Here is a 23,711-nt window from a genome sequence, read left to right on the forward strand (position 1 = left end):
TTTTTTTTTGTATGTCAGTGCTGGGGACCAAGCCCTGTGTCTTAGTAATGCCAGACAAATGCCCTACCATTGAGCCACATATGAAGGTCCTATTTTATCATAGCCTTAAAGATTTAATATACAACATGAAAGATGAAATATGTTTGTGTGTGTGTGTGTGTGTGTGTGTGTGTGTTATATTTATTTCTATTTCTGTCAATTTTAAATTTTTCTTACATAAGGGAATGTGTTTCAAAATGTAAAATATCTACAACACTAAAACTGCTTGGGCAAATAAGATAAATGTGAAGCTACTATACCTGGACTCTACTGCCACAGTTCAAGATGGGAGGGAGTGGAGTTTTCTTCCTTAGACCTTTTGAGTTTTTATTATATGTAAACATCATGAGAGGCACTATAGGAAATTTCAGAGTACTGGGAAAAGTAGTAAAATGTTTCATTTTTTAATTTAATTTTATTTATTTGAGAGAGAGAGGGAGAGAAGGGGCACACCAGATTCTCTAGCCACTGCAAACAAACTCCAGGCACATGCATTCTTGTGCATCTGGCTTAACATAAGTACTGAGGAATCAAACCTTGGTTGTTAGGCTTTGCAGGCAATTGCATAAACCACTGTCTCATCTCTCCAGCCCATGCCTTTATTTATAGTGTGTTATTTCTGTTATTCTTAAAGATTATTTTAGATTATTTTTGAACTTTCATCTTTGATGTTCAGAAAATCCATAGAAAGTTCTTAGTAAAAATTTGAAAATGGGGGCTAGAGAGGTGGCTTACTGGTTAAGGCACTTAGCTGTGAAGCTTAAGTATACAAGTTTCACGTACTCATGTAATCCAGATACACATGGTGGTACACGCATCTGAAGTTTGCAGCGGCCAGAGGCCCTGCTATGCCTATTCTCTCTCTCTCTCTCTCTCTCTCTCTTGTTCATTCTATTTCTCTCAAAGAAGTGAATATTTTTTTAAAAAATGAAAATCATCAAACAACACTTTCAATGTCCTGTTTGTCTAGGTTATTGAACCATGTTTATATTTATTAAAAACAATCAGTTCTGAGAGATAATATGGCAAAAGGCAAAATAAAAGTTAGTGTACATACTTTTAGAAAGTTGGATAAAGGAAATGAATAAGCCACACATATTCATAATTCCAAGGCCTGTAGTGTTTCTAGCAATACTGCAATTCAATTTGGTACATTTTGTGTACTCTTATAAAGATGACAAATAAAGATTGGGTAGGAGTTTTGAAAGGAATTGAGACAGGTTTGCAACATTCTAGTTACAATGTTGATTTAGACAAAAAATTCTAAAGAAAAAAATCCATAAAGTATGATTTTTCCAATAAATGTAAATCTTCCTCCTAGAGTATTGAGGGAATTTATATTTAAATTAATTGAAATACCAGGGAGTATGGGAAAGGAAGATATGAAAGTTTTCAAAATTCAAGATGCAGGGTTATTGGTTAAAATATTATGATTGTAGTGGATAGCTCTAGAAATAGTATAGAAAATATTTTTTATCTTATATTATGCCTGAAAAAAATTACCAGGCATAAGTTACATATCTACAACTTTCAGGTTCAACATTCTGTGTAATTAATGCAGCTTTGTACAGTTTTCTAACCTACTACTGCATCATTACTATATATAATTAGTTCATTTTACCTTTCATTTCCTAACCAAAATGCATTCTTTGTAAATCCCAGTGGTTAATACTATTATAAGTAAAATAAAAAATAAAAAAAAATAGGAAGTCTTGGGAAAATTGAAATGGTTAAATGCAAACCTATTGTTGTATGTGAAACTGAGATGAAATTCCCTGAAATGTCCACAAATGCTATAAGTATGAAAAGTAGTACTAGTTATTAGTTATTTATCAAAAGTTCCCTATAGTACAAAATTAGCTTTAAATTAAAAGTATTAGTAGCTATTATGAGTGAATTGAAATAAGTATCACCTACTAAAGTAAACTTTATTATAGTGATAGTAATAATTTACTGCTACAATAGTAAAAATATACTATTTCAGTAACCTTGGTACTTTTGTAATTGAAAAGGAATTTTTTTTAAATTCATGAATGAAGTAATATTTCAGAATGGTATCTTTTTAGTCATGATTCTTCATGTTACATTCCATGGAATGATTTTTGTGTGTGAAACAATATCCAAAGCCAACTTGAAAGGAATTTTCATTTCTGGTTAATTGTATATGTATTTAAGAATTTACAAAAAAAGTTTAATGAATGGCATATTAGTTACTTTACCCATTGCTATGGTCAACTATCTAGCAAGAAGGGTTTATTCTGGCTTGCAGCCTCAGGGATACACTCAGTCATGGCTGGAAAGGCAATGATGCAAGCCAGCTGATCACATTCCATCTGAAGTTGGGCCACACTAGAAAATTTTAAGGCCTAGCCTTAGTAACCCACCTCCTCTATCAAGGCCCCACTTCCTAAAGCAACTTCTTAAATGGCTTGACCATATGGGATGCCAATTGTTCAGACACAAGGGAAACATTTCACATTTGAATCACAACAAATGGTCATAATAACTAAAACTTTAAAATGTGTAAATGTTGCATAATATAATCAAAAATAACAATGTCTGAATGCTTGATACTTGGTTTAATAGCACCAGTAGGATAATTTATTTAAAATGGTATTATGATGGTATAAGACTTGTGCATTTTTATAATTTATTCTTTTAGCCCATTTTGATTGAGAAGTAGTAAAGATATCACTCTTTGCCTTATCTTTAACTTATTAGTGCCATGTAAGTTAACTAATATAATTTGAGCTCTACTCACTGATAATATGCTATAAATTATAGATATAATATTTATTTTGAATTATGGCAATTCAATTTTTTATATCTTTGTCATTTACCATTGTTCATTATCCCTGTAACAGGTACCACTACAATTGAGAAATATGACCTCAGGACCAACAGTTGGATACATATTGGCACTATGAGTGGTCGCAGACTTCAGTTTGGAGTTGCAGTTGTTGATAATAAACTCTATGTTGTGGGAGGAAGAGATGGTTTGAAAACTCTGAATACTGTGGAATGTTTTAATCCAGTTACCAAAACCTGGGGTGTGATGCCTCCTATGTCAACACACAGGCATGGCCTAGGTAAGATATTACTGTGATATAGTTTATCAAAAGTATTTACTGAAGTTTTTCAAAATTTAATCTAACTAACTTTATAGGGATGTATTTAAAACATAGTCAAAATGTCTACAAAATGCTGAAAAGCTCAAGCAAATAATAAAACCCAGTGGAAAGGTTTAATTGTTCTATAATACCATATCATTAATTCTGTGTCCCTGCTTCGAGTTTTCCACAGGATTTCTTTTCACAAAGCTAACACTTTTGGGGAGAAATATATTATTGGAAAACTTAAAAGTACTACAGAAAACTTTCTTCAAGCTCTTCTAATTGTGGTGAGCTATTGATGATGATCAAGTACCTTGTTCTACCTAGATGAATGATGACTTTACTACAAGAGGCAAATCTATAGTCTCAGGGCGTAGGTTAAAAGTAAAGATGTCAAGAAAAAAAATCCCAATTTAAGGTATAGTTTCTTTGGAAAGAACAGGGCTGTCTGGAATAGTGGGGAATACTGACTCCTCTGAATATTTATTTGTTAGTGCACAGTTTTTTCATACTAAACTCCATGTGGTTTCAATGTCATCATGTTTGAAGAACTGAATTGACTACGTAATAATTTTATTTAAAAATTATTTATTTGAATAGATGAATCTATAGCCACTGTATACACATTCCAGATGCATACAGCAGCTGGCTTGACCTGGGTACTGGGAAATCAAGTACAGATAGCAGGCTGTGTAGGCAAGCATCCTTAACTGCTGAACTATCTCCTTAGTCCATAATAGTTGTTTTTAAAATTCATATATAGCAGTTCCAGGACTGGCATTTTGCCTTTTTTTCTGGATGAATGGCTACTGCTTAATGGTACATAATATAGTTTTTAGTTCAATTATATCACTCATATATATGCATATATATACATGTATATACACATATATGTGTATCACTCATATGTATGCATATATATATATATATATATATATATATATATATATATATATATACATATATTTGTATCTGTATATACTCCCTAAAGAAAAATAAGGATTTTTCTGCATTCTAATTTATGTTAATAAAGATGGAGAAGAGAAGAATTACAAAACACACTGAGAAGCTGATTAAGATAGTGAGGAAGGTGAAGCTTGTTCTCAGAATATTGTTAAATACTCAGAAAAAGATAATTCATAGTATCTAACAGGGTAAATTTAAACCTACAAAGGGACATGTCAAGCTAAATATCTCATAAGAATATCTTTGCTCTATATATTTAAATAAAGGTTAAAAAGACCTTCCACCTTCATCTGGGTTTACAGTAGATAAAACATCAGGTTGCATATATTCCTTGCACTAAAAACAGTACTGAGGTCAGGAGAGATGGCTTAGCCCTTAAGACACTTGCCTGTGAAGCCAAAGGAGCAGGGTTGAATTCACCAGGACCCACATAAACCAGATGCACAAGGTGGCAAATGTGTCTGGAGTACATTTACTGTGGCTAAAGGCCCTGGCATGCCCATTCTCTCTCCTTCTTCCTCTTTCTTTCTCTCTCTCTTCTCAAATAAATGTAATAAATTAAAACAGCAGCCAGGCATGGTGGTGCACACCTTTAATCCCAACACTTGGGAGGCAGAGGTAGAAGGATCACCGTGAGTTCGAGATCACCTTGAAACTACATAGTGAATTCCACATCAGCCTGAGCTAGAGTGAAGCCCTACCTCAAAAAGTATGTGTGTGTGTGTGTGTGTGTGTGTGTGTGTGTGTGTGTGTCTGTGTGTGTGTGTGTGAGAGAGAGAGACAGAACAGTCCTTAAATTATGCCAGAAAAAAATATAGCTTCCCATTTTCTTGTGTACCTAGTAAAACATTCTGCTACTTCTGTTGACTCTAGTAATGCAGCAATAATACAATTCTATAATGCATAATTGTAGCTGAAAATTTCCTAGGTCATTATTATATTTAGGCTCGTATCAGAATGTATATGGTTCAAATATATGGAAAACTACTTAAGAAAGAGACTATAAATGTTCAAGCAGCCCATTGTTTGCAGTTAACTTGTGTTGCATCAGACATACCTAGTTGAGCCCTCATACAATTTTTACCCTTTAGGTGTAGCCACACTTGAAGGACCAATGTATGCTGTTGGAGGTCATGATGGATGGAGTTACCTAAATACCGTAGAAAGATGGGACCCTGAGGGACGCCAGTGGAATTATGTGGCCAGTATGTCAACTCCTAGAAGCACAGTTGGAGTTGTTGCATTAAATAATAAGTAAGTTGAAACACAAATGCTCTTTGCTTCCAGATCATGTAGTTAAGAACTTCTGTGTGATGATTATCCAAAGGAAAAAAAAATCCAACTAATTATTACTCCCTTGTTAGAAGTTATACAAATCTTTGGTTATTTATTATGACAGATTTTTTTCATCTAATATACATTATTTATTCCATATTCTCCAGGCACTTACTATTAAAAGTGTTGTCCTAGAGCCATCAAAATAAATATTCTTGGGGACACTTTTGGCAATGTATCATCTTAGCTCCACTACAGACCAACTTAAAATCTGTGTTTTAACAAGATCCCTAGGAATTGAGTATGCACATAGTACTAAAATGTATTTTTGTAGGTGATCACTTCCAAGATTACCCTTTGGATTTTCATGTATTGGATTTTCCACCACTGTTTACTCTTGATTACTAAAACTTTTGTCTATATTCACAAACATGGAAAGCTTTTGTTCAGTAATATCTCATTTTAGTGTTCCCACTATCAAATCCTACCTATTTTACCTTCCTGAAAATTTACTGTAATTCCCTGTAAGAGTTATCTAATAAACTAAACCTGATGATATTATTTGTTTCAAAAGCTTGTATTTATACATGATTATTATAAGGCATATTGGAGAGCTTGCATAATAAGAATGTCAGATAATAGGGTGGTACAATGTCGAGAGACTTCATTTAACTTTGTGTTTTTGAGTTCCCATTGTTCACAACTCAGCATGAAGGGCTGTTATAAACATATTATTTAATAAATGCTGAGTGCTTAGCACTAAATGTAATTTATAAAATGCCTTCCAAGGCTCAGGGAACACTGAAGAAGAGAGGGCTAAAAGACTGTAAGAGACAGAGGAAGGTGAGGAGTGCCATTGCATGCTGTCTTTAAAATATGACATAGTGGGCTGGAGAAATGGCTTAGCGGTTAAGCGCTTGCCTGTGAAGCCTAAGGACCCCAGTTCGAGGCTCGGTTCCCCAGGTCCCACGTTAGCCAGATGCACAAGGTGGCGCACGTGTCTGGAGTTCGTTTTCAGTGGCTGGAGGCCCTGGCGCGCCCATTCTCTCTCTCTCTGCCTCTTTCTCTCTCTGTCTGTCGCTCTCAAATAAATAAATAAAAAACAAAAAAAAAATATGACATAGTCATTGCTTTCATGAGCTGGTAGTAGCGTCCCTTACCTGCACAAGACCTGCACAAGATTGGACCTATCAACATTCTGACATGAATAGTGGAGGGGATCATGTGTTCACTACTCCTTCCTGAGGAGGTGTTTGTAGCTAATGGTTGCTGGGGAAAGGGGGGCATTTTATTCCGTAGTATAACCACTGGTAAGATGACCATGATCTGTTAAGTAGCCCCACACTCATACTCATTCAGGCTACCCTAATTAGATTCAGTAGGTCATCAAAGGAAAGAAATCAATAAAGGAAAGAGACAACTTGGGAGGAAGATGTTCAGTCAGAGAGGATAGATGACAACAGTAGTAAACAGGAGGTGAATGTGATCAAAATACACCATTTATGCATATAAAAGTGTCAATAAATTATAAAATAAAATCATGTTTGACACAACCAGTGAAGTAAGTGGACTAAGTAAAGAAATAAACACTGGAGTAAGCAAAAAAGAATGTTGCAGGATTAAATTAGATTAAACATTGCTTATTGAAAGAATTGACATCTTAAAGTGATAAAGGAACTTGGTTAATTTCTACACTGTGGAAAAAATTCAGTTTCTAGATTATTTCACATTACTTGTTATTTGCATAATAAAAACTTAGTATATTATAGAGATGCTGAGGCGAAGCAGTGGAACCCACCTAAAATTGCAAGGCATTTGGTCTTTATCACTGAAAACATCCCGCCTTTTTCTACTCATAATTTCCCAAAGGACGCTGTAATAAAATTTGACACATGCCAAGTGGGGGAGGGGTTGAAATAAGCAAGATCTTAGTAGATACCTCAGATAACCATCCACTCATAAACCCCATCTATATGATGTAAAATAGTGAGGGTGTACAATGCATCCTCAGAAATAAAATAAATATAAATTATTTTAATTCTCTTTTCTGTGCATTAATTTTGTGTTGTGCACACACACACACACACACACACACACACACACACATGTAATTCTATATATTTTTCTAGGTTATATGCTATTGGTGGACGTGATGGAAGTTCCTGCCTCAAATCAATGGAATATTTTGACCCACACACTAACAAATGGAGCCTGTGTGCTCCAATGTCCAAAAGGCGTGGAGGTGTGGGAGTTGCAACACACAATGGATATTTGTATGTAATAGGGGGCCATGATGCTCCTGCTCCTAACCACTGCTCCAGGCTTTCTGACTGTGTGGAAAGGTAAACTGTTTTTATTTATTTATCTGTATGTTATTATTTGGTTATTTATCTTATTCAGAAATGGAAAACTATCAGAAATTAATAATTAGCCGTTTAAGTAAAATAGTTCTGTAAAATTGTGCACTTACTCTCGGATACAAAATAATTTGGAATCATTCTTAAGGATTTATATGTAGTGTAAAACTTGATTAAACCTGATGACCTAATGTTTTATAGTCAAAATATAAATTAATGATGATGACAGGATGAAAATTAAGGACATCTTATGACATAGTGTATCAATCAACTCACCAAACTAAAATCAATTAAATATACTGTTTATAAACTCAACTCAATCCTCAAATGGATAAAATATTTATTATGATAAAATACAGACAGAATTTCCAAAAATATTGTTGACAATTTCCTGAACAATGACTCCATTGCAATAAATATTCACTTTCCCAAAGGAGATCAGTTCTTTGAGGAGGAGAAATTCTTTCAGATAAACATTGTGATATGTTGGTTACAATAGGGTCATATGGCTATGTTATATTGTCCATATTCCTTTTCAAGATGGCTAAAATGTAAATATATGCAAAATAGTTGAACTAATATTAACTTATCACAAAATGACAAATTTATATCCATTAAGTTTATCAAACACAGAAAATAGTGACAATGTCCTTAAGAAACATTCAGGAATAGATAGAATTTCTATTTTGAAGGTATACAAAAGTTGAAAGAAATTTCTTTTTTTTTTTTTAAATTAGTTTTCTATTCTGCAAGTACAGGCAGTTTGGTACCATTATTAGGCTCATTCGTGACCTACCCCCTTCCCATGGGCCCCTCCTTGTTGAGGTATATGGGTCGTGTATTGTGGAGTTAGCCCACAGTTATTGGTACGATAAATGTCTCTGCATATCATGACCCAATATGTGGCTCTGACATTCTTTCCACCCCCTCTTCAGCAAAATTTCCCTGAGCCATGAGGAATTTCTTATGTAACAAAAAGCACTACTACAACCATTTATGTAAAAAAAGGAACACTTTTTAGATGAGAACAGTTGCTTTGTTCATAAATATAACTCAAAAGTTCAGTTCAAAGTAATAATAAAGACCACATGGTATTATGGTCTAAAATACCAAGATAGATACTTTGGGATTATTTTTATTCTACAAATGTTGTTTTATGTACTGGAGAGATGGCTTAGCAGTTAGGTGCTTGCTATGAAGCCTAAGGACCTGGGTTTCGAGGTTTGATTCCCCAGTACCCACATAAGCCACAAGGCGGCGCATGCGTCTAGAGCTCATTTGCAGTAGTTGGAGACCCTAGCGTGCCCATTCTCTCTCTCTCTCTCTCTCTCTTTCTCTCTCTCTCTCTCTCTACCTTTTTCTCTCTGTCGCTCTCAAATAAATAAATCAAAATAAGCAAAAAATTCAAAATATCTTTTATTATACATATGGTTTATCTTGAGTTAAACAAAAATAAACTCCTTTGGGCTGGAGGCATGGCTAGACAGCTAAGATGCTTGACTGAAAAGCCAAAGGACACAGGTTCCCCAGGACCCACATAAGCCAGATGCACAAGGTGATTAATTTGTGTGGAATTTGTTTGCATCTGCTGGAGGACTTGGCCTGCCAATTCATTCTCATTCTCTCTCTCCCTCTCTTGCTCTCTCTCTCTGTCCCTCTTTCTTTATCTCTCTCAAGTAAATAAATAATAAAACATTTTTAATATTTTATTTTAATTAATTTATTTTTTTGACAGAGAAAGAGGGAGAAAGAGTGAGAGAATGGGATCACCAGGGCTTCCAGTCACTGCAAACGAGCTCCAGACAAGCGTGTCCCCTTGTGTATCTGGCTAAAACGGGTCCTAGGGAATCAAATGTGGGTCCTTTGGCCTTGCAGGCAAATAAAGTAAAGGCTAAGCCATTCTCCAGCCCTGCTGTTTTTTTTTTTTTTTTAATGTAATGACTACAAGAAAATAATGATCTTTTTTTTTACCCAGGAAGCATATTGTTGAATTATAATTAACAAAAATAAACAAAAAAGAGAGCTAATATTTTCATACAGGGAATATCTGATCTGTGATAATTGCTTTTCTGTTAAGGAGAAATAGATATACATTTTGTATATACATTTTATTTATCTGTCCTTCAGTGAACTATACTGTATTGCTTCTGCATGGCTACTGTGAATAAGGCTAGTATAAACATAATGTTTGACAACCTGTCTTCCATTCTTTTGAATATATATCCAGAAGTGAGATGGATGGATAATATATACTTCTAATTTTAATTTTTTGAGGAGCCAACATAGCTTTCCATAGTATCTATTATGTTTTCATTTTATTTTCACCAAAATAGAAAACATAAAAGGAATCAATTTTTGTAATCCTTGCTAACATTTGTTATTTTATTTTCTTTTAATTAAGAATATAATTTGAGCTAGGCATGGTGTTGCATGCCTTTAATCCAAGCACTTGGGAGGCAGAGGTAGGAGGATCAATTGCTGTGAGTTCAAGGCCACCCTGTGGCTTTTTAGTGAATTCCAGGTCAGCCTGGGCTAGAGTGAGACCCTAAATCATAAAAGCCAAAACAAACACAAAGAAATGGATATCCTTACTTTGTATGGACACATCATGTGTTAGTGCCATCATTTCCCCCTCTCCTGCCCCATTTTGCTGAAGGCCCACCTCAGTAGGGTTGCAGATATTCTCCATAGGTATTTTTCTTTTTTTGAGAATAATAACAATCCTAATAGATATGAAGGTGTCTGTGATTATGATTTGCATTTCCATAATATTATGAATGGTCAGAATCTTATCTACTATTACCAGCCATTTGGGTACCTTCATTTGAGGAATGTCTATGTAAATTCTCTACATATTTCTACATATTTTTTTGTGGAAGGGATTTATTTAATTTTACAATTCCTAGGGAATTTCTGGTGGAAGAAGCTTAATTCCATATACCCAAGCAAAGAGAAACAACTGCAACAAGCAAACACCAACAAGCAGAGAGTACAAACCACCAGAACTCAATCTGCTTTTTCCATACCTTTGGGCCAGACAATCAGATCAGTCCCCAGTGACACACCTCTCTGTAGCAGGTATCTGCCTGCTAGGTCTGAAGTTGCATCCTCATTTTTAATAAGACACCTGAGTCTTTGGGGCCATACATTTACACTATGATATTCATAGTATGGATTTGAATATGTATGTGTCAGGCCCTTTTGCTGTTGCAAATGAATTTCCGCTGCATATTTTAACGTAAAGGTGTAAGTATATTTATTTGAGTCTTAAAATATTCTTGAAGCTAATCTCATGTCAGATACATAATTTGTAAATAATTTCTTCCAATTTGTGGATTGCTTGTTCATTATATTTTAATACCTTTTGACATGCTAAATGATTTACTTTTGATAAAAATCTCATTAAATCTGTACTCATCTTGGTTGACTTTGCTTTCAATGTCATGTCTAATAAATGATTTCCAGATGCATTTTTATGAAGCTTTTCATCTGGGTTGGCTTTAGTTTAATGTCTTCTGACCAAACATTTGAGTCGTTAGTCTATTTAAGTTTATTATCTGTAGAGATCTAACTATGCCTTTTCTAAGTGAATCTCTGGTCTTTCAGTATTGTTTGAAAACAGTCTCCTGTACTCATTAAGGGTTCTTGGCACCATTGTAAAAACTCAGTATGTGAGGTTTTGCTTAAGGTCCTTTATTCTGTTTCAGTGATCTTTACATCATTATGATAGAAAAACACTATTTTGTTTTAAGTGATTAGGATGTTTAAAATTTCCAAATTTCTTTTTTTCAGCTATTCTGAGTACCTTAGTATTCCATATGGAATTATTGTGGATGTTTATAATTCTACAAAAATAATACCTGGGGTTATGATATGTATTTGATCTGTACCTGACATTGTATAACCCTGAAATCTTATTAAGTCCTAAAATCCATAAATAAGAAATATCTTTCCATTTATTGAAGATTTCTTTGTTTTTCTCTTTTGCTTAAGTGCTGATGTCATAAATCCCAATAATGATGTGAATAAAAATAGTAGATGTAGAAATCATATCTTGGTCATGAATAGAAGAAAAAAAAAAACAAATCAAGGTAATTTTACAATAAGAGATAACCAGGATGGGGGCAGGGAAAGGCAAAAGTACACATTTGATCTGTAAACAGAAAGGAGGCTAAAGGAATGGGGAGATGAAGGAGAAGAGAATCAACTCAAACAACCTGTGTTAACTTGAAGATGCTCTGATACCTAAACTCTTTATGCTGCCTAAGTAATAAATAAAATGACAAAAAAGAGAATAAGAGCTAGAGAGATGACTAGCAGTTAAGGCACTTGCCTTCAAAGCCAAATGACCTGGCTTCGAATCCCTAGGCCCCACATAAGCCAGATACACAAGGTGGCTCATGGGTCTGGAGTTTGTTTACAGTGGCTATAGTCCTTAGCATGCCCACTCTCCTTCTCTTTCTGTCCACTTCTCTCTCTCTCTCTCTCTCTCTCTCTCTCTTTCTCTCTCAAATAATTAAATACAAATTTAAAAAAAGAAATGTTAGAGAAAATATATTTCTCTAGAAAATGCATCTATTCTAGTATTTATTTTAATGTCTTATCAGATGTTTGGTGTATTACAGAGACACTTTCCAGAGACTTTTATTTCAAATGGAGCTTGTTTTCTTTTAATTAACTTTTATTAGATATGAACATAGTATGTAAAAACACATTGTTGGCAGCATCCTTTCCCTCATCCTTGCCTCTTTTCCAAAGAGGCCCACCCCTGTGGGGATGCAGGTCAACCTCATGGAGATTGTGGGTCATACATTGTGGGAACAGCAGTTTTAGGCAATTGCAATGTCTGTTTGTGGCTCTAACAATTTTTTCACCCCTTCTTCTGCAAAATTCCCTGAGTCATGTTAGGTACACTTCAAGTGCACTTCAATGATGGACTCTGGGCCTCTCATTTAACAGGTGCTGAGTGTCCTTGGTGTCTATCTCACTCACCCTTGTGCTGCTATCAGGTTCATTGAGAAAACAGCACTCTAGCTCATTTGCCCAGTCCCTCTGTGGTTTCAGCTGGGGCCAGGGTGAAGTGCACCGGGTTGTTTATCTCCTCAGGTTCTGCTCCCATCTGAAAAAGAGAAGAAGATTCTCCAACGGAGAATGAAGTCAGCACCAGTTAAATGGGATAACCATTGTTAATTTAGAAAGAATTTAAAGAGTATAGAACCTCTTATAGCCAAAGGTTAATGGGAGCTTGACAATGGAAAGCAGAATCATGATCTGGATATGATTGTGACTTGTTTCCAAGTTCTAGATAAATTCCCTCTAATGGAATAACAGGGTCTGTTGGTAACTGTATATTCACCCTTTGCAGGAGTCTCCATATTGGTTTCCATAGTGGTTGTACCAGCTTACACTCCCACCAACACTGAATAAATGTTCTTATTTCTCCACAGCCTTGCCAACATTTGTTTCTATTTGATTTTTTTTTAATGTTTGCTATCCTTACTGGGGTGAGGTGGAATCTTGTATTTGTTTTAATTTGCATTTCCCTAATGGTTAGTTGTTAAGTCAGAATAAAATGGAGTCACCAAGGACAGCAGGAGGGTGAGAGAGAAGTGAGGAATCCACATTCCTCAAGAAATTGCCCAGCCATTACTCCTCCCCTGCCTAACAAGTCTCCAAGTCTAGATTTACTGCCCCCTTGTCTCTTACCGGGTCACTTCTGATCTCACCTTACGGTTAATGTAAAGAACAGAGATTTACTGCCCCAACAAAAAAAATATTCCTTCCCTTCCTCACCTTCCCCCAACTAAAGAGCCTATAAAGCCCACTATCTGTAACCACAAGCTGACTGCTCCACTCTACAGAGTAAGTCCTGAAAGCTCGTGTTTTCTCCCCAAATATAAACTTCCATCTTTGCCTCAGAGTGCTCTTCATGGTCTTGGTCACTCTTGAAGCTTACAGTTAGTGATGTTGAACATTTTACTAAGTGTGAGTTAGCTATTTGTAATTCTTCCTCTAGGAACTACCTATTCAGTTTTCTGCCCTATTGTGGAGTGGGTTGCTTCATTTTTTATTGTTTAGTTTTTTTGAGTTCTTTGTAGATTCTAGATACTAGACTTCTGTCCGTGGTATAGCTGGCAAAGATTTTCTCCCATTCAGTGGATAATCTACTGGCTCTGCTTATGTTATATTTGTCTGTGCAAAAGCTTTTTAGCTTCATTAGACACCATTAGTTGAGTGCTTGTTTAATTTCCTGTGATACTTAGGTTTTGTTCAGGAAGTCTTTACCCAATCAAATATTGTGAAGAGTGTGGCCTATGTTTTCTTTTAGTATTTGAAGATTTCCAGGTCTTATATTGAGGTATTTCATCCATTTGGACTTTATTTTGGTGTATAGAGAAATGATTAGGTCTAATTTAACTTTTCTACATATGGTCATCCAATTTGTTCAATACCATTTGTTGAAGATGCTGTCTTTCCTCCTGTCTACATTATTGGCACCTTTGTCAAAGATCAAGCAGCTGTAGTTAATTATCTAAGGTCTGGATCATCAATTTTCTTCCACTGGTCTATGTTTCTGTTTTTATTCTACTACCATGCTGGGTTTTTTGTTTTTTTTGGTTTTTATTTTTTTTTTTTTTTTTATTTTATTTTTTTTTTTTTTTGGTTTTACAAGGTAGGGTCTCACTGTAGACCAGGATGACCTGGAATTCACTCTGTATTCTCAGAGTGGCCTTGAACTCTCAGTGATCCTCTTACCTTGGGATTAAAGGTGTGCACCACCACACCTGGCCCCATTCTCTTTTTATCACTATGGCCTTGTAATATAGCTTTAGATTGAAAATGGTGATACCTTCTGTGGTGTTTTTTTTTTTTTTTCTGTTGATGTTGAATATATGTTTGCATATCCAAGGCCTGCTGCCATTCCATATGGAATTTTAGGTTATTTTCTCAGTCTCTATAAAGAATTATGCTGGTATTTTATTGATATTGCATTAAATCTATATATTGCTTTTGGTAGAATTGCAATTTTCATAATATTAATTCTACCTATGCAAGAGCATGGGAAGTCGTTCCATTTACCCAAGTCCTCCTCAATTTCTTTCTTGAATTTCTTTTTATGTTTTCTTTTGTTCTGTATATTTGTCCTTTGCTTATAGAAAACCTACTGATTTTTGTTCAATGATTTTATATCCTGCCACATGCTGTTAATCACCTTTAGAAGTTGTGAGATAAAGACATTTGTGTCACTTATGTATGGGATCATGTCATTGGTAAATAGGGATAACTTGACTTCTTCCTTTTCAATTTGAATCTCTTTTATTTCTTTCTCCTGTCTTATTGCTTGGGCTAGTACTTCTAGTACTAAAGTGAAGAACAGTGGTGAAAGTGAGCACCCCTGTCTTGTTCCCATTCTAGGTGGGAATTCCTTAAGACTTTCCCCATTAATTATTTTTCAGGCTTTGGGTGTTTTATATATAGCCTTTACTGTGTTAAAATATAAACTATCCATACCTATTCTTACCAGTGTTTTGATCATAAAGTGGTGTTGTATTTTGTCAAAGGCCTTCCTTCATTAATGGAGATGATCATGTGGTTCTTGTGGTTAAGTTTATTTATGTAGTATATTACATTTACCAATTTGTGTATGTTGAACAATCCTTGCATCCCTGGCATGAAGCCTACTTGATCAAGTGGATAACGATTTTGTTTTTAGTTATGTATACAGTGTGTATACAGCCATGGTACTACATTGTTAGCCTTCTCCCCGTTATCACCCCTTCAGATTGCGGGTGTTGCCTTGTAGGGGTGGCTGTCAGTTATGGGGGAGAGGCAATGTCTCTGTGCATAATGACCCCACTTATGACTCTAACAACCTTTCTGCCCCCCTTCCACAAATTTCTCTGAGCCATGTTGGGTTCATTTTAGGTCTATTTCAGTGACAGAAGGTCTTGGGGGTCTCTGTGTCTCTGGATATCTGATTTTGTAGGATTTCAATGTTCTCTGTGACTTTCTCCTTCACCCTTGTGCTGGTACTAGGTTTACTGAGAAAGCAACTTTGCTCATTACTCCGCTAACTCTATGGCTTCAACTGGTGCCATGGTGGGGCACATTGGACTGATTCTCTCCTCAGGTTCAGCATCAATCTGAAAAAAAGAAGCAAATTCTCCAATGGAGAGTGAGGTCAGTGCAAGGTACATTGATACCCATTCTTATTTTAGAGAGAATTTAATAAGTGTAGCCCCTCTTGTAGCCCACTATTGGTGGGAGCATGATATTGGAGAGCAGGCTCATTTTTGGATATGGTTCTGACTTGTTTCCCCATTCCAGGTATGGGTTCCATTCTACTGAGTGGATCCATTAGCCAAATCAAGAGCACTTGGTAATCTACTGTGGCTGTGTACCACTATAAGAAATATCCAACCCAAAAAGTCACAGATGGGAGAAATAATTAATATCAGAGCAGAAATTAATTAATTGGAAACCAAGAAAAAATTAAGAAATTTGATGAAACAAAGAGCTGGTTATTTGAAAAAAAAAATAAGCAAGGTTGATAAACCCCTGGCCAACTTGATCAAGTGAAAAAAATAAATGCTTCAAATAACCAAAATTATAAATGAAAAATGAGAGAACACAATAAGCATAAGTGAAATGGGGAGAATCATCATGAATTACTTCAAAACAAAATTGGCTAATATGAATGGAATGGATGATTTCCTGTACCACCCACCAAAGTTAAACTCAGAGCAGATTAATCTCTTAAACAAATCTTTCACAAACACTGAGATTGAAAGGGTAATCAAAAACCTTCCTATAAAGAAGAGTCCAGGACCAGATGGCTTCTCAACTGAATTTTATAAAACCTTCATGAAAGAATTGAAACCAATTTTTCTCAAATGTGTCACACAATCAGAGAACAGGGAAAGCTCCCCAACTCTTTCTATGAATCTAGTATCACCCTAATACAAAAACCAGGCAGAGATACCACAAGAAAAGAAAACTACAGGTCTATTTCCCTGATGAATTTAGATGCAAAGATCCTGAACAAAATCCTCACAAACCAAATTCAACAACACATCAAAGATATTATCCACCTGGATCAAGTAGGTTTCATCCCAATAACACAGGGATGGTTCAACATATGAAAATCTGTCCATGTAATACACCACATAAATAAGCTAAACAGAAAAAACCACATGATCATCACAATAGATGCTGAAAAGGCCTTTGGCAAAATACAACATTACTTCATGATCAAAACAATGGAGAGAATAGGCATGGACAGTCTATAGTTCAACATAACAAAGGCTATATATAAAGATCATAAACTGGGTGTGGTCACACACACCTTTAATCTCAGCATTGGGAGGCAAAAGTAGGGGGATCACCATGAGATCGAGGCTACCCTGAGACTACATACTGAATTCCAGGTCAGCCTGGATTAGAGTGCAATCCTACCTCGAAAAACAAAAACAAACAAACAAACAAATCCTAAAGCCCAAATAATATTTAATGGGGAGAGACTGAAGGAATTCCTGTTAATATCAGAATCAAGACAGGGGTGCCCACTCTCACCTCTGCTCTTCAACATAGTAATGGATAATTCTTTTTTTTTTTTTTTAAATTTTATTTATTTATTTATTTGAGAGCGACAGACACAGAGAGAAAGACAGATAGAGGGAGAGAGAGAGAATGGGCGTGCCAGGGCTTCCAGCCTCTGCAAACGAACTCCAGACGCGTGCGCCCCCTTGTGCATCTGGCTAACGTGGGACCTGGGGAACCGAGCCTCGAACCGGGGTCCTTGGGCTTCACAGGCAAGCGCTTAACCGCTAAGCCATCTCTCCAGCCCGGATAATTCTTTTGATGTGTTGTTGAATTTGGTTTGCAAGGATTTTGTTCAGGATTTTTACATCTAATTTCATTAGGAATATAGGTCTATAGTTTTCTTTCCTTGCTGCATCTTTGTCTGGTTCTGGTATTAGATGATGCTAGCTCCATAAAAGGAGTCATAGATGATCCCCTGGTCTCTGATTATGCAGAAAAGTTTGAGAAAAAATGGTTTCACTTCTTCCATGAAGGTTTCATAGAATTCAGCTGAGAAACTGTCTGTTTCTTGACTTGTTTTTGAGGAAGTTTTTTTTTTTATTATCTGTTCCATCGTCATGGATGTGATAATGTGATAAGTTTGTTTAGGAGATTAATCTGCTTTGAGTTTATTTTTGGTAGGAGATATGTGTCTATGAATTCATCCATTTCTTCCACATTATTCAATTTTTTGTAGTATAGGTTTTGAAAGGAAGTCCTAATGATTCTTCTAATTTCATGCATTTTTGTTGCATTCTTTCCTTTTTCACTTCTTATTTTGTTGACTTGAGACTTCTCTCTCTCTTTCTTTATTTACTTTTTTTTTTTTTGCTTGATCAAATTGGCCAGAGATTTTCAAATCTTGTTTGTTTTTTCAATTCATTGATATTTTTAAGTGCATTCTTTGTTTACAATTCATTAATTTTGGCTTTAATCTTGATTATTTCATTCCATCTGGAATGCTTTAGGTTGGATTCTTCTTGTTTTTCCAGTGCTTTAGGTGGACAATTAGGTTATTAATTTTGTAACTCTTTGTCTTTGTAATAAAGGCATTTAGTGCTACGAATTTTCTCTGTGGATTGCCTTCCCTGTGTCTAATAAATTTTTGTAGGTTTTATTTTCATTATCATTTAATTATAGAAATTTTACAATTTACTTTTGATTTCTTCCACAAGTCATTCATTGTTTAAATGTATTTTTTAGTCTCTAGGACCCAGTGGAGTTCTTAATGTGTTTCTGTTTGCTAATTTCTAGCTTTAAAGCATTTTGATCTTTCCTTCACCTTTATGTAGTAAAAACTTGTGATGAGTATAAATAGAAAACACACTTTTCAACTAAAATTAAATAAAAAAAATAAAAATTTAAATTTAAAAAAAAGTATTGTGGGGCTGGAGAGATGGCTTAGCAGTTAAGTGATTGCCTGTGAAGCCTAAGGACCCAAGTTTGAGGCTTGATTCCACAGGACCCACATTAGCCAGATACACAAGGGGGCACACACATCTGAAGTTCATTTGCAGTGGCTGGAGGCCCTGGCATGCCCATTCTCTCTCTCTCTCTCTCTCTCTCTCTCTCTCTCTGCCTCTTTCTCTCTGTCTGTTACTCTAAAATAAATAAAATAACAACAAATTTTTTTTAAAGTATTGTGATCTGACATGTAATCATAGAGTTGAGTTTTTTCATAAAAATTTTCCTTTCACCATCTATTATAAGAGATAATTTTGCTGGGTATAGTAGTTTGGGTTGGAACCCATAGTTTTTTAGAGTTTGACATGGTCCATTCCAAGCCTTTCTGCCATTCTGGGCTTCCATTAAGAAATTTGATGCAATTCTGATGGGATTACCTTAGCATGTTTGGGTTGTTTCATTCTTGCAGTTTTAACATTCTGTTTGTTTTCATTGTTAAGACTTTTAACTATGAAGTGACTTCAAGAGTTTCTTCTTTGTTCCTGTCTGTTTGGTGTTCTGTGGGCTTCTTATATCTGGATGGGTCTCTCTTTTGAGTGATGTGGAAGATTTTCTTCAATAATTTTGTTGAGTATGTTCTCTATGCCTCTGGCCTGGATTTCCTCTACTTCTGGTATATCCATAATCCAGATGCTTAGTCATTTTAGGGTATCCCACAGTTCCCTAGTATTCTGTTCACTTGGTTTTTTGAACTTAGCAAAGTTTTTGGCCTCCTGATCAATTCCTTCTGTCTTGTCTTCCAGGTCAGAGGTTCTGTCTTCCACATGAGTAACTCTGTTGGTGAGGGGTCCTACAGAGGTTTTTTTTTTTTTTTTTTTAATTTCTATTTAATTTTTGTTTTCTGTTGTGTTATTTTGCTTTGTGTCTGTCTCGTTTTGAGGTCGAGTTCTGATTTTATTGATTCTTCCTGGAATTCCTTCTTACATTTGATCAAGTATTCATTAAACTTAATCAATTGGTTGGTGAGCTCTTCCATTTCTTGACTCACCTTCAGTTAATACATATCTCTTTTGAAGGTTCTAATGTTTTCTTCAAATGAAGCCTACTGTCAAAAGCTGAATGCTCTAATAGATAATTCTGTTCAATTTCATTGATAAGGTTTTTGGTTCTTTGATAGTTTGCTTCCAGTTCAGCAATTCTCTTGATCAGGGTCTCTTTAGTTGTTGTGTTTTTATTTTGAGATTGAATTTATGTTGATTTCTCTATGATTTATTTGGATGCTTCCATTGTAGGACTAGACATCCTTGGTGGAGATATGTCATTTTTCTGACTTTTATTCGATTTTTGTGTTGTGCTTTACCCATTTTAGGGAGACTCTATTTTATTGATTAGGAAGCATGTTTTTGTCCTTTTTCCCATGCATCTCTCACGAGTGAACAGGGATGTTGATTCCCAGTGACCAGTCAGGATACCATAGCAAAAGGCCTGATTACACAGCCCACACAAGGATCAGGCCTCCCCAAGCAAGGCACAATGGGACCTACCAAGACCAGGGAACTTGGAAGAGTCTGGAAATAGGGATCTGGCCTACTCACTGCATACTGCACCTGCCCTTAAACACTCTGGTGCAGGGTACCTGGACCAGAGAGCTGGGAGGAACTGGGAAACAAGGATCTAGCCTACTCACTCTGACTGCCTGCCCACTCACCTTCTGGCACAAGGTACCTCTACCAGGGAAGTGGGAGGAGATGGCAAACAGGGACCTGGCCTACTCACTCTGTACTGCATCACCTGCTGCACCTCCCCACACACTATCCTGCATAAGGAACCCTTATATTGTTTTGTTTTAAATCTGGTTTATTTAATACTATGTGATAGTTTTCTTTAAAAAAGTGAACATTTGAAAAAGAAGCTTTCTCTCCTTAGGTGTTTATAATTTTGCTTCATGTGTATAAAACCATCACTAATTATCTAGTCATTTGAGAGAAAGTCAAAGGGACATATGGGACATGTGAGCATGAAGTAGAGAGGAATATAGTGGAGAACAAGAAGGTAGAGTATATGGTCAGGAGGAAAATAAACTAAATCAAATAGTATTTAAAAATGCCAAAATAACACCAAAAATTTGATACATTAATTAGAAATGAAATGTGATAAAAATAAATACATTTAGACAAGCAAAATGCTGAAAGATCTTAATATTTGCAAACTAGTCAATATCAAATTTATAAAATGCAATTTTGGAAGGTTTAAATCTGGCTAATTATATTATTAATGAAGAAATTACACATTATAAAAGAGTTCTCTCTTGAACAATATTCCTTTGCATTTTTGTGAAAATAATTTGTAGAAAAAATATTCTATAACTGAACTTCTGCACATGTAGTTATGAAACATCATTGTATATAGAAAATCAGTCAAACACACATATACATGGAAGCAGATATCCTTATCTCCATGTCTTAGGCAATTACTCCTGATAGTATTTTTTGTTAAAATACCATTTGTTTACTCAGTACCATAGGAGTCTCTTATCTAATTATTTATCATAGTGTCTTAACTTAAAAGTTTCTAAGCCATCACACTTGTAAAATCAATGATCATTATTACTGCAATGTTAATTGTAAATCTGAATTCAAGAAGTCAAATAAATCATCCATGATTAGTCTAAGTTGTGAACCGAATGAGTTCACAACTAATTCTCTTACTTTTAAGCTCAATTTTATTTCCACTAGAATGTATATTTAGATGTTCTTGCACCCAAAGTAATATAGAAGGCAGAAAACTAAAAGAAAGAAGTGGTACTATTTTAAATTGAATGTAATCTAGTAGACAATGTATTAATTGGTAACTACAATTGTGTGTCTTTACAGATTAAAAAAGCACTATTATCATTATTTTCTTCAAAGATTCATAATATTCTGCACTTGGGAGTATAGAGCACTTGCATATTATGTAAAAGGCTCTACGTTCAATTAACAGTAATGGCAAAAATGTCAAAGATTCACCACTGCAACATTTTCCCAAATTAAATAATATTCAAATAATATTAGTTTAGCTGTATTTGAGCATTGCAAAAATGTCTTGAGATTTTGGATATAAATGTGGATTCTAGTTTATTATTTCTAAATGTCTGTACAATGTCTTAATTAATGAAATCTCAATCAACAATACTGAACAGGTATTGAGGTTGTTTTGATGCAAACTTCAGGATCAAGTGAGATGAGATATTTTAAAATATAACTGCTGACTTAAGTTGAGTTGGGGGGCAGAAGAGATGGCTTAGTGGTTAAGGTGCTTGCTTGAGAAGCCTAAGGACTCATGTTCAGCTCTACAGGTCCCACATAAGCCATATGCACAGTGATGGAAGCAGGAAGGTCTCACATGCACACAAGGGGCACAAGCTCCTGAGTTCAATTGCAGTAGCTGCATGACATGGTACACCAATTTTCTCTCCCTTTCTCTCTCTCTCTCTCTCTCTCGCTCTTTCTTTCTCTCTCTCTCTCTCTCTCGCTCTCTCTCTCTCACACACACACACACACACACACACACACTTTTTTGAAAAGGCCACTCTGTTGGTCTTGCCGCAAAAACAAGTTGAGTTGGAGAGATGGCTTAAGCAGTAAGGCATTTGCTTGCAACCCTGATGGCTTGGGTTAAATTCCCCATGTCCTGATGTAAAGTCAAAAGCACAAAGGGGCACATGCATCTGGAGTTTGTTTGAATTGACAAGAAGCCCTGGTGTGCTCATTCTCTTGATTTCCCTCCCCATCCTTGAAAATAAAATTTAAAAAGTAAATAAATACAATTTTTTAAAAATTTAAAGAAGGTCATACAAATAAAATTTAACTAAATTAGTAGAAAGTGATGAAATTCCCATCTATTTTTACAAATAACTCAATATATAATCAACCAGTGATCATTCCATATGGAATTAAATGGGTTTTTAAAATTTCTCATTTTTTTGGATTTCATTGCTACACATGTTAAATAGGCTTCAAAGTTTAGGAAACAATTCCCAAGGAAGGCTTGAATATACTATTTGTAGGTCTAGGGACATTGTTCATGTAATTTTAGGATCCCAACAAGAATTTTCTGCAGTCTGAGTGTGGATTAAAGAGATGCATGGTGCTCAGGAAAAGACAGTTTCAATGTGTTTTGTGCGCCCTCTTGTGGAACAATCGAATTTTGTCATGTACATATTAACATTAGCCAACATATACTTGGTAGTTATATGTTTTAAATCCTGTGCTTAGATAATTATGTATGTTACTAAAACCTATTATTTTCCATTGTAACATTACTTAATTTTACCTCTTGACTTTCTTCCTAATTCTCTGAAGATATGATCCAAAAATTGATTCATGGTCGACTGTGGCTCCTTTGAGTGTTCCTAGAGATGCTGTTGCTGTGTGCCCCCTTGGAGACAAGCTCTATGTGGTTGGAGGATATGATGGACATACTTATTTGAATACTGTCGAGTCATATGATGCTCAGAAAGATGAATGGAAAGAGGTATTTGTGGTATTTTCAAATTAGCATACTTATATCATTAATAAAATATTTTGGAATTTATGTTGATATTAATTCTACATTATTTTTTCTATGATGCCTAACAAGATCCAATAGTGAAATTTGTCTTCAGTGTTTTGTCTGTACCACTGAGAATTAATAATTGATCATTAATAAGATTCATTGTGAAAAACAGCAGCAGACTAATGGCTCATGATTTTACGGAAGCATTGCATTCACAGACAAGAAAACCTAATTGTTCCTGGAGCTTCCTCTAATCAGCTATCCATTATGCATTATGACTTGAGAGTTAAGTAGCAGAGACTTTTTTTTTTTTTTTTTTTTTTTTTTTTGGTTTTTCAAGGTAGGGTCTCACTCTGGTCCAGGCGCTGACCTGGAATTAACTCTGTAGTCTCAGGGTGGCCTTGAACTCACGGTGCTCCTCCTACCTCTGCCTCCCGAG

The 23,711-nt window shown here is 35.4% G+C and overlaps 1 protein-coding gene across 1 annotated transcript in view; it reads left to right on the forward strand.

Annotated features, from left to right (window-relative positions):
- Klhl4 (kelch like family member 4) overlaps positions 1 to 23,711 on the forward strand; it is an 80,913-nt gene that overhangs the window by 51,028 nt on the left and 6,174 nt on the right. The window contains exons 7-10 of the mRNA XM_004669605.2: positions 2,904 to 3,128; positions 5,210 to 5,372; positions 7,523 to 7,735; positions 23,080 to 23,251. Of these exons, the coding sequence (XP_004669662.2) occupies positions 2,904 to 3,128; positions 5,210 to 5,372; positions 7,523 to 7,735; positions 23,080 to 23,251 (773 nt within the window). The remainder of the gene's footprint in view (positions 1 to 2,903; positions 3,129 to 5,209; positions 5,373 to 7,522; positions 7,736 to 23,079; positions 23,252 to 23,711) is intronic.

This window comes from Jaculus jaculus, chromosome X, assembly GCF_020740685.1.
Source record: "Jaculus jaculus isolate mJacJac1 chromosome X, mJacJac1.mat.Y.cur, whole genome shotgun sequence".
NCBI classification, from domain to species: Eukaryota; Metazoa; Chordata; class Mammalia; order Rodentia; family Dipodidae; genus Jaculus; species Jaculus jaculus.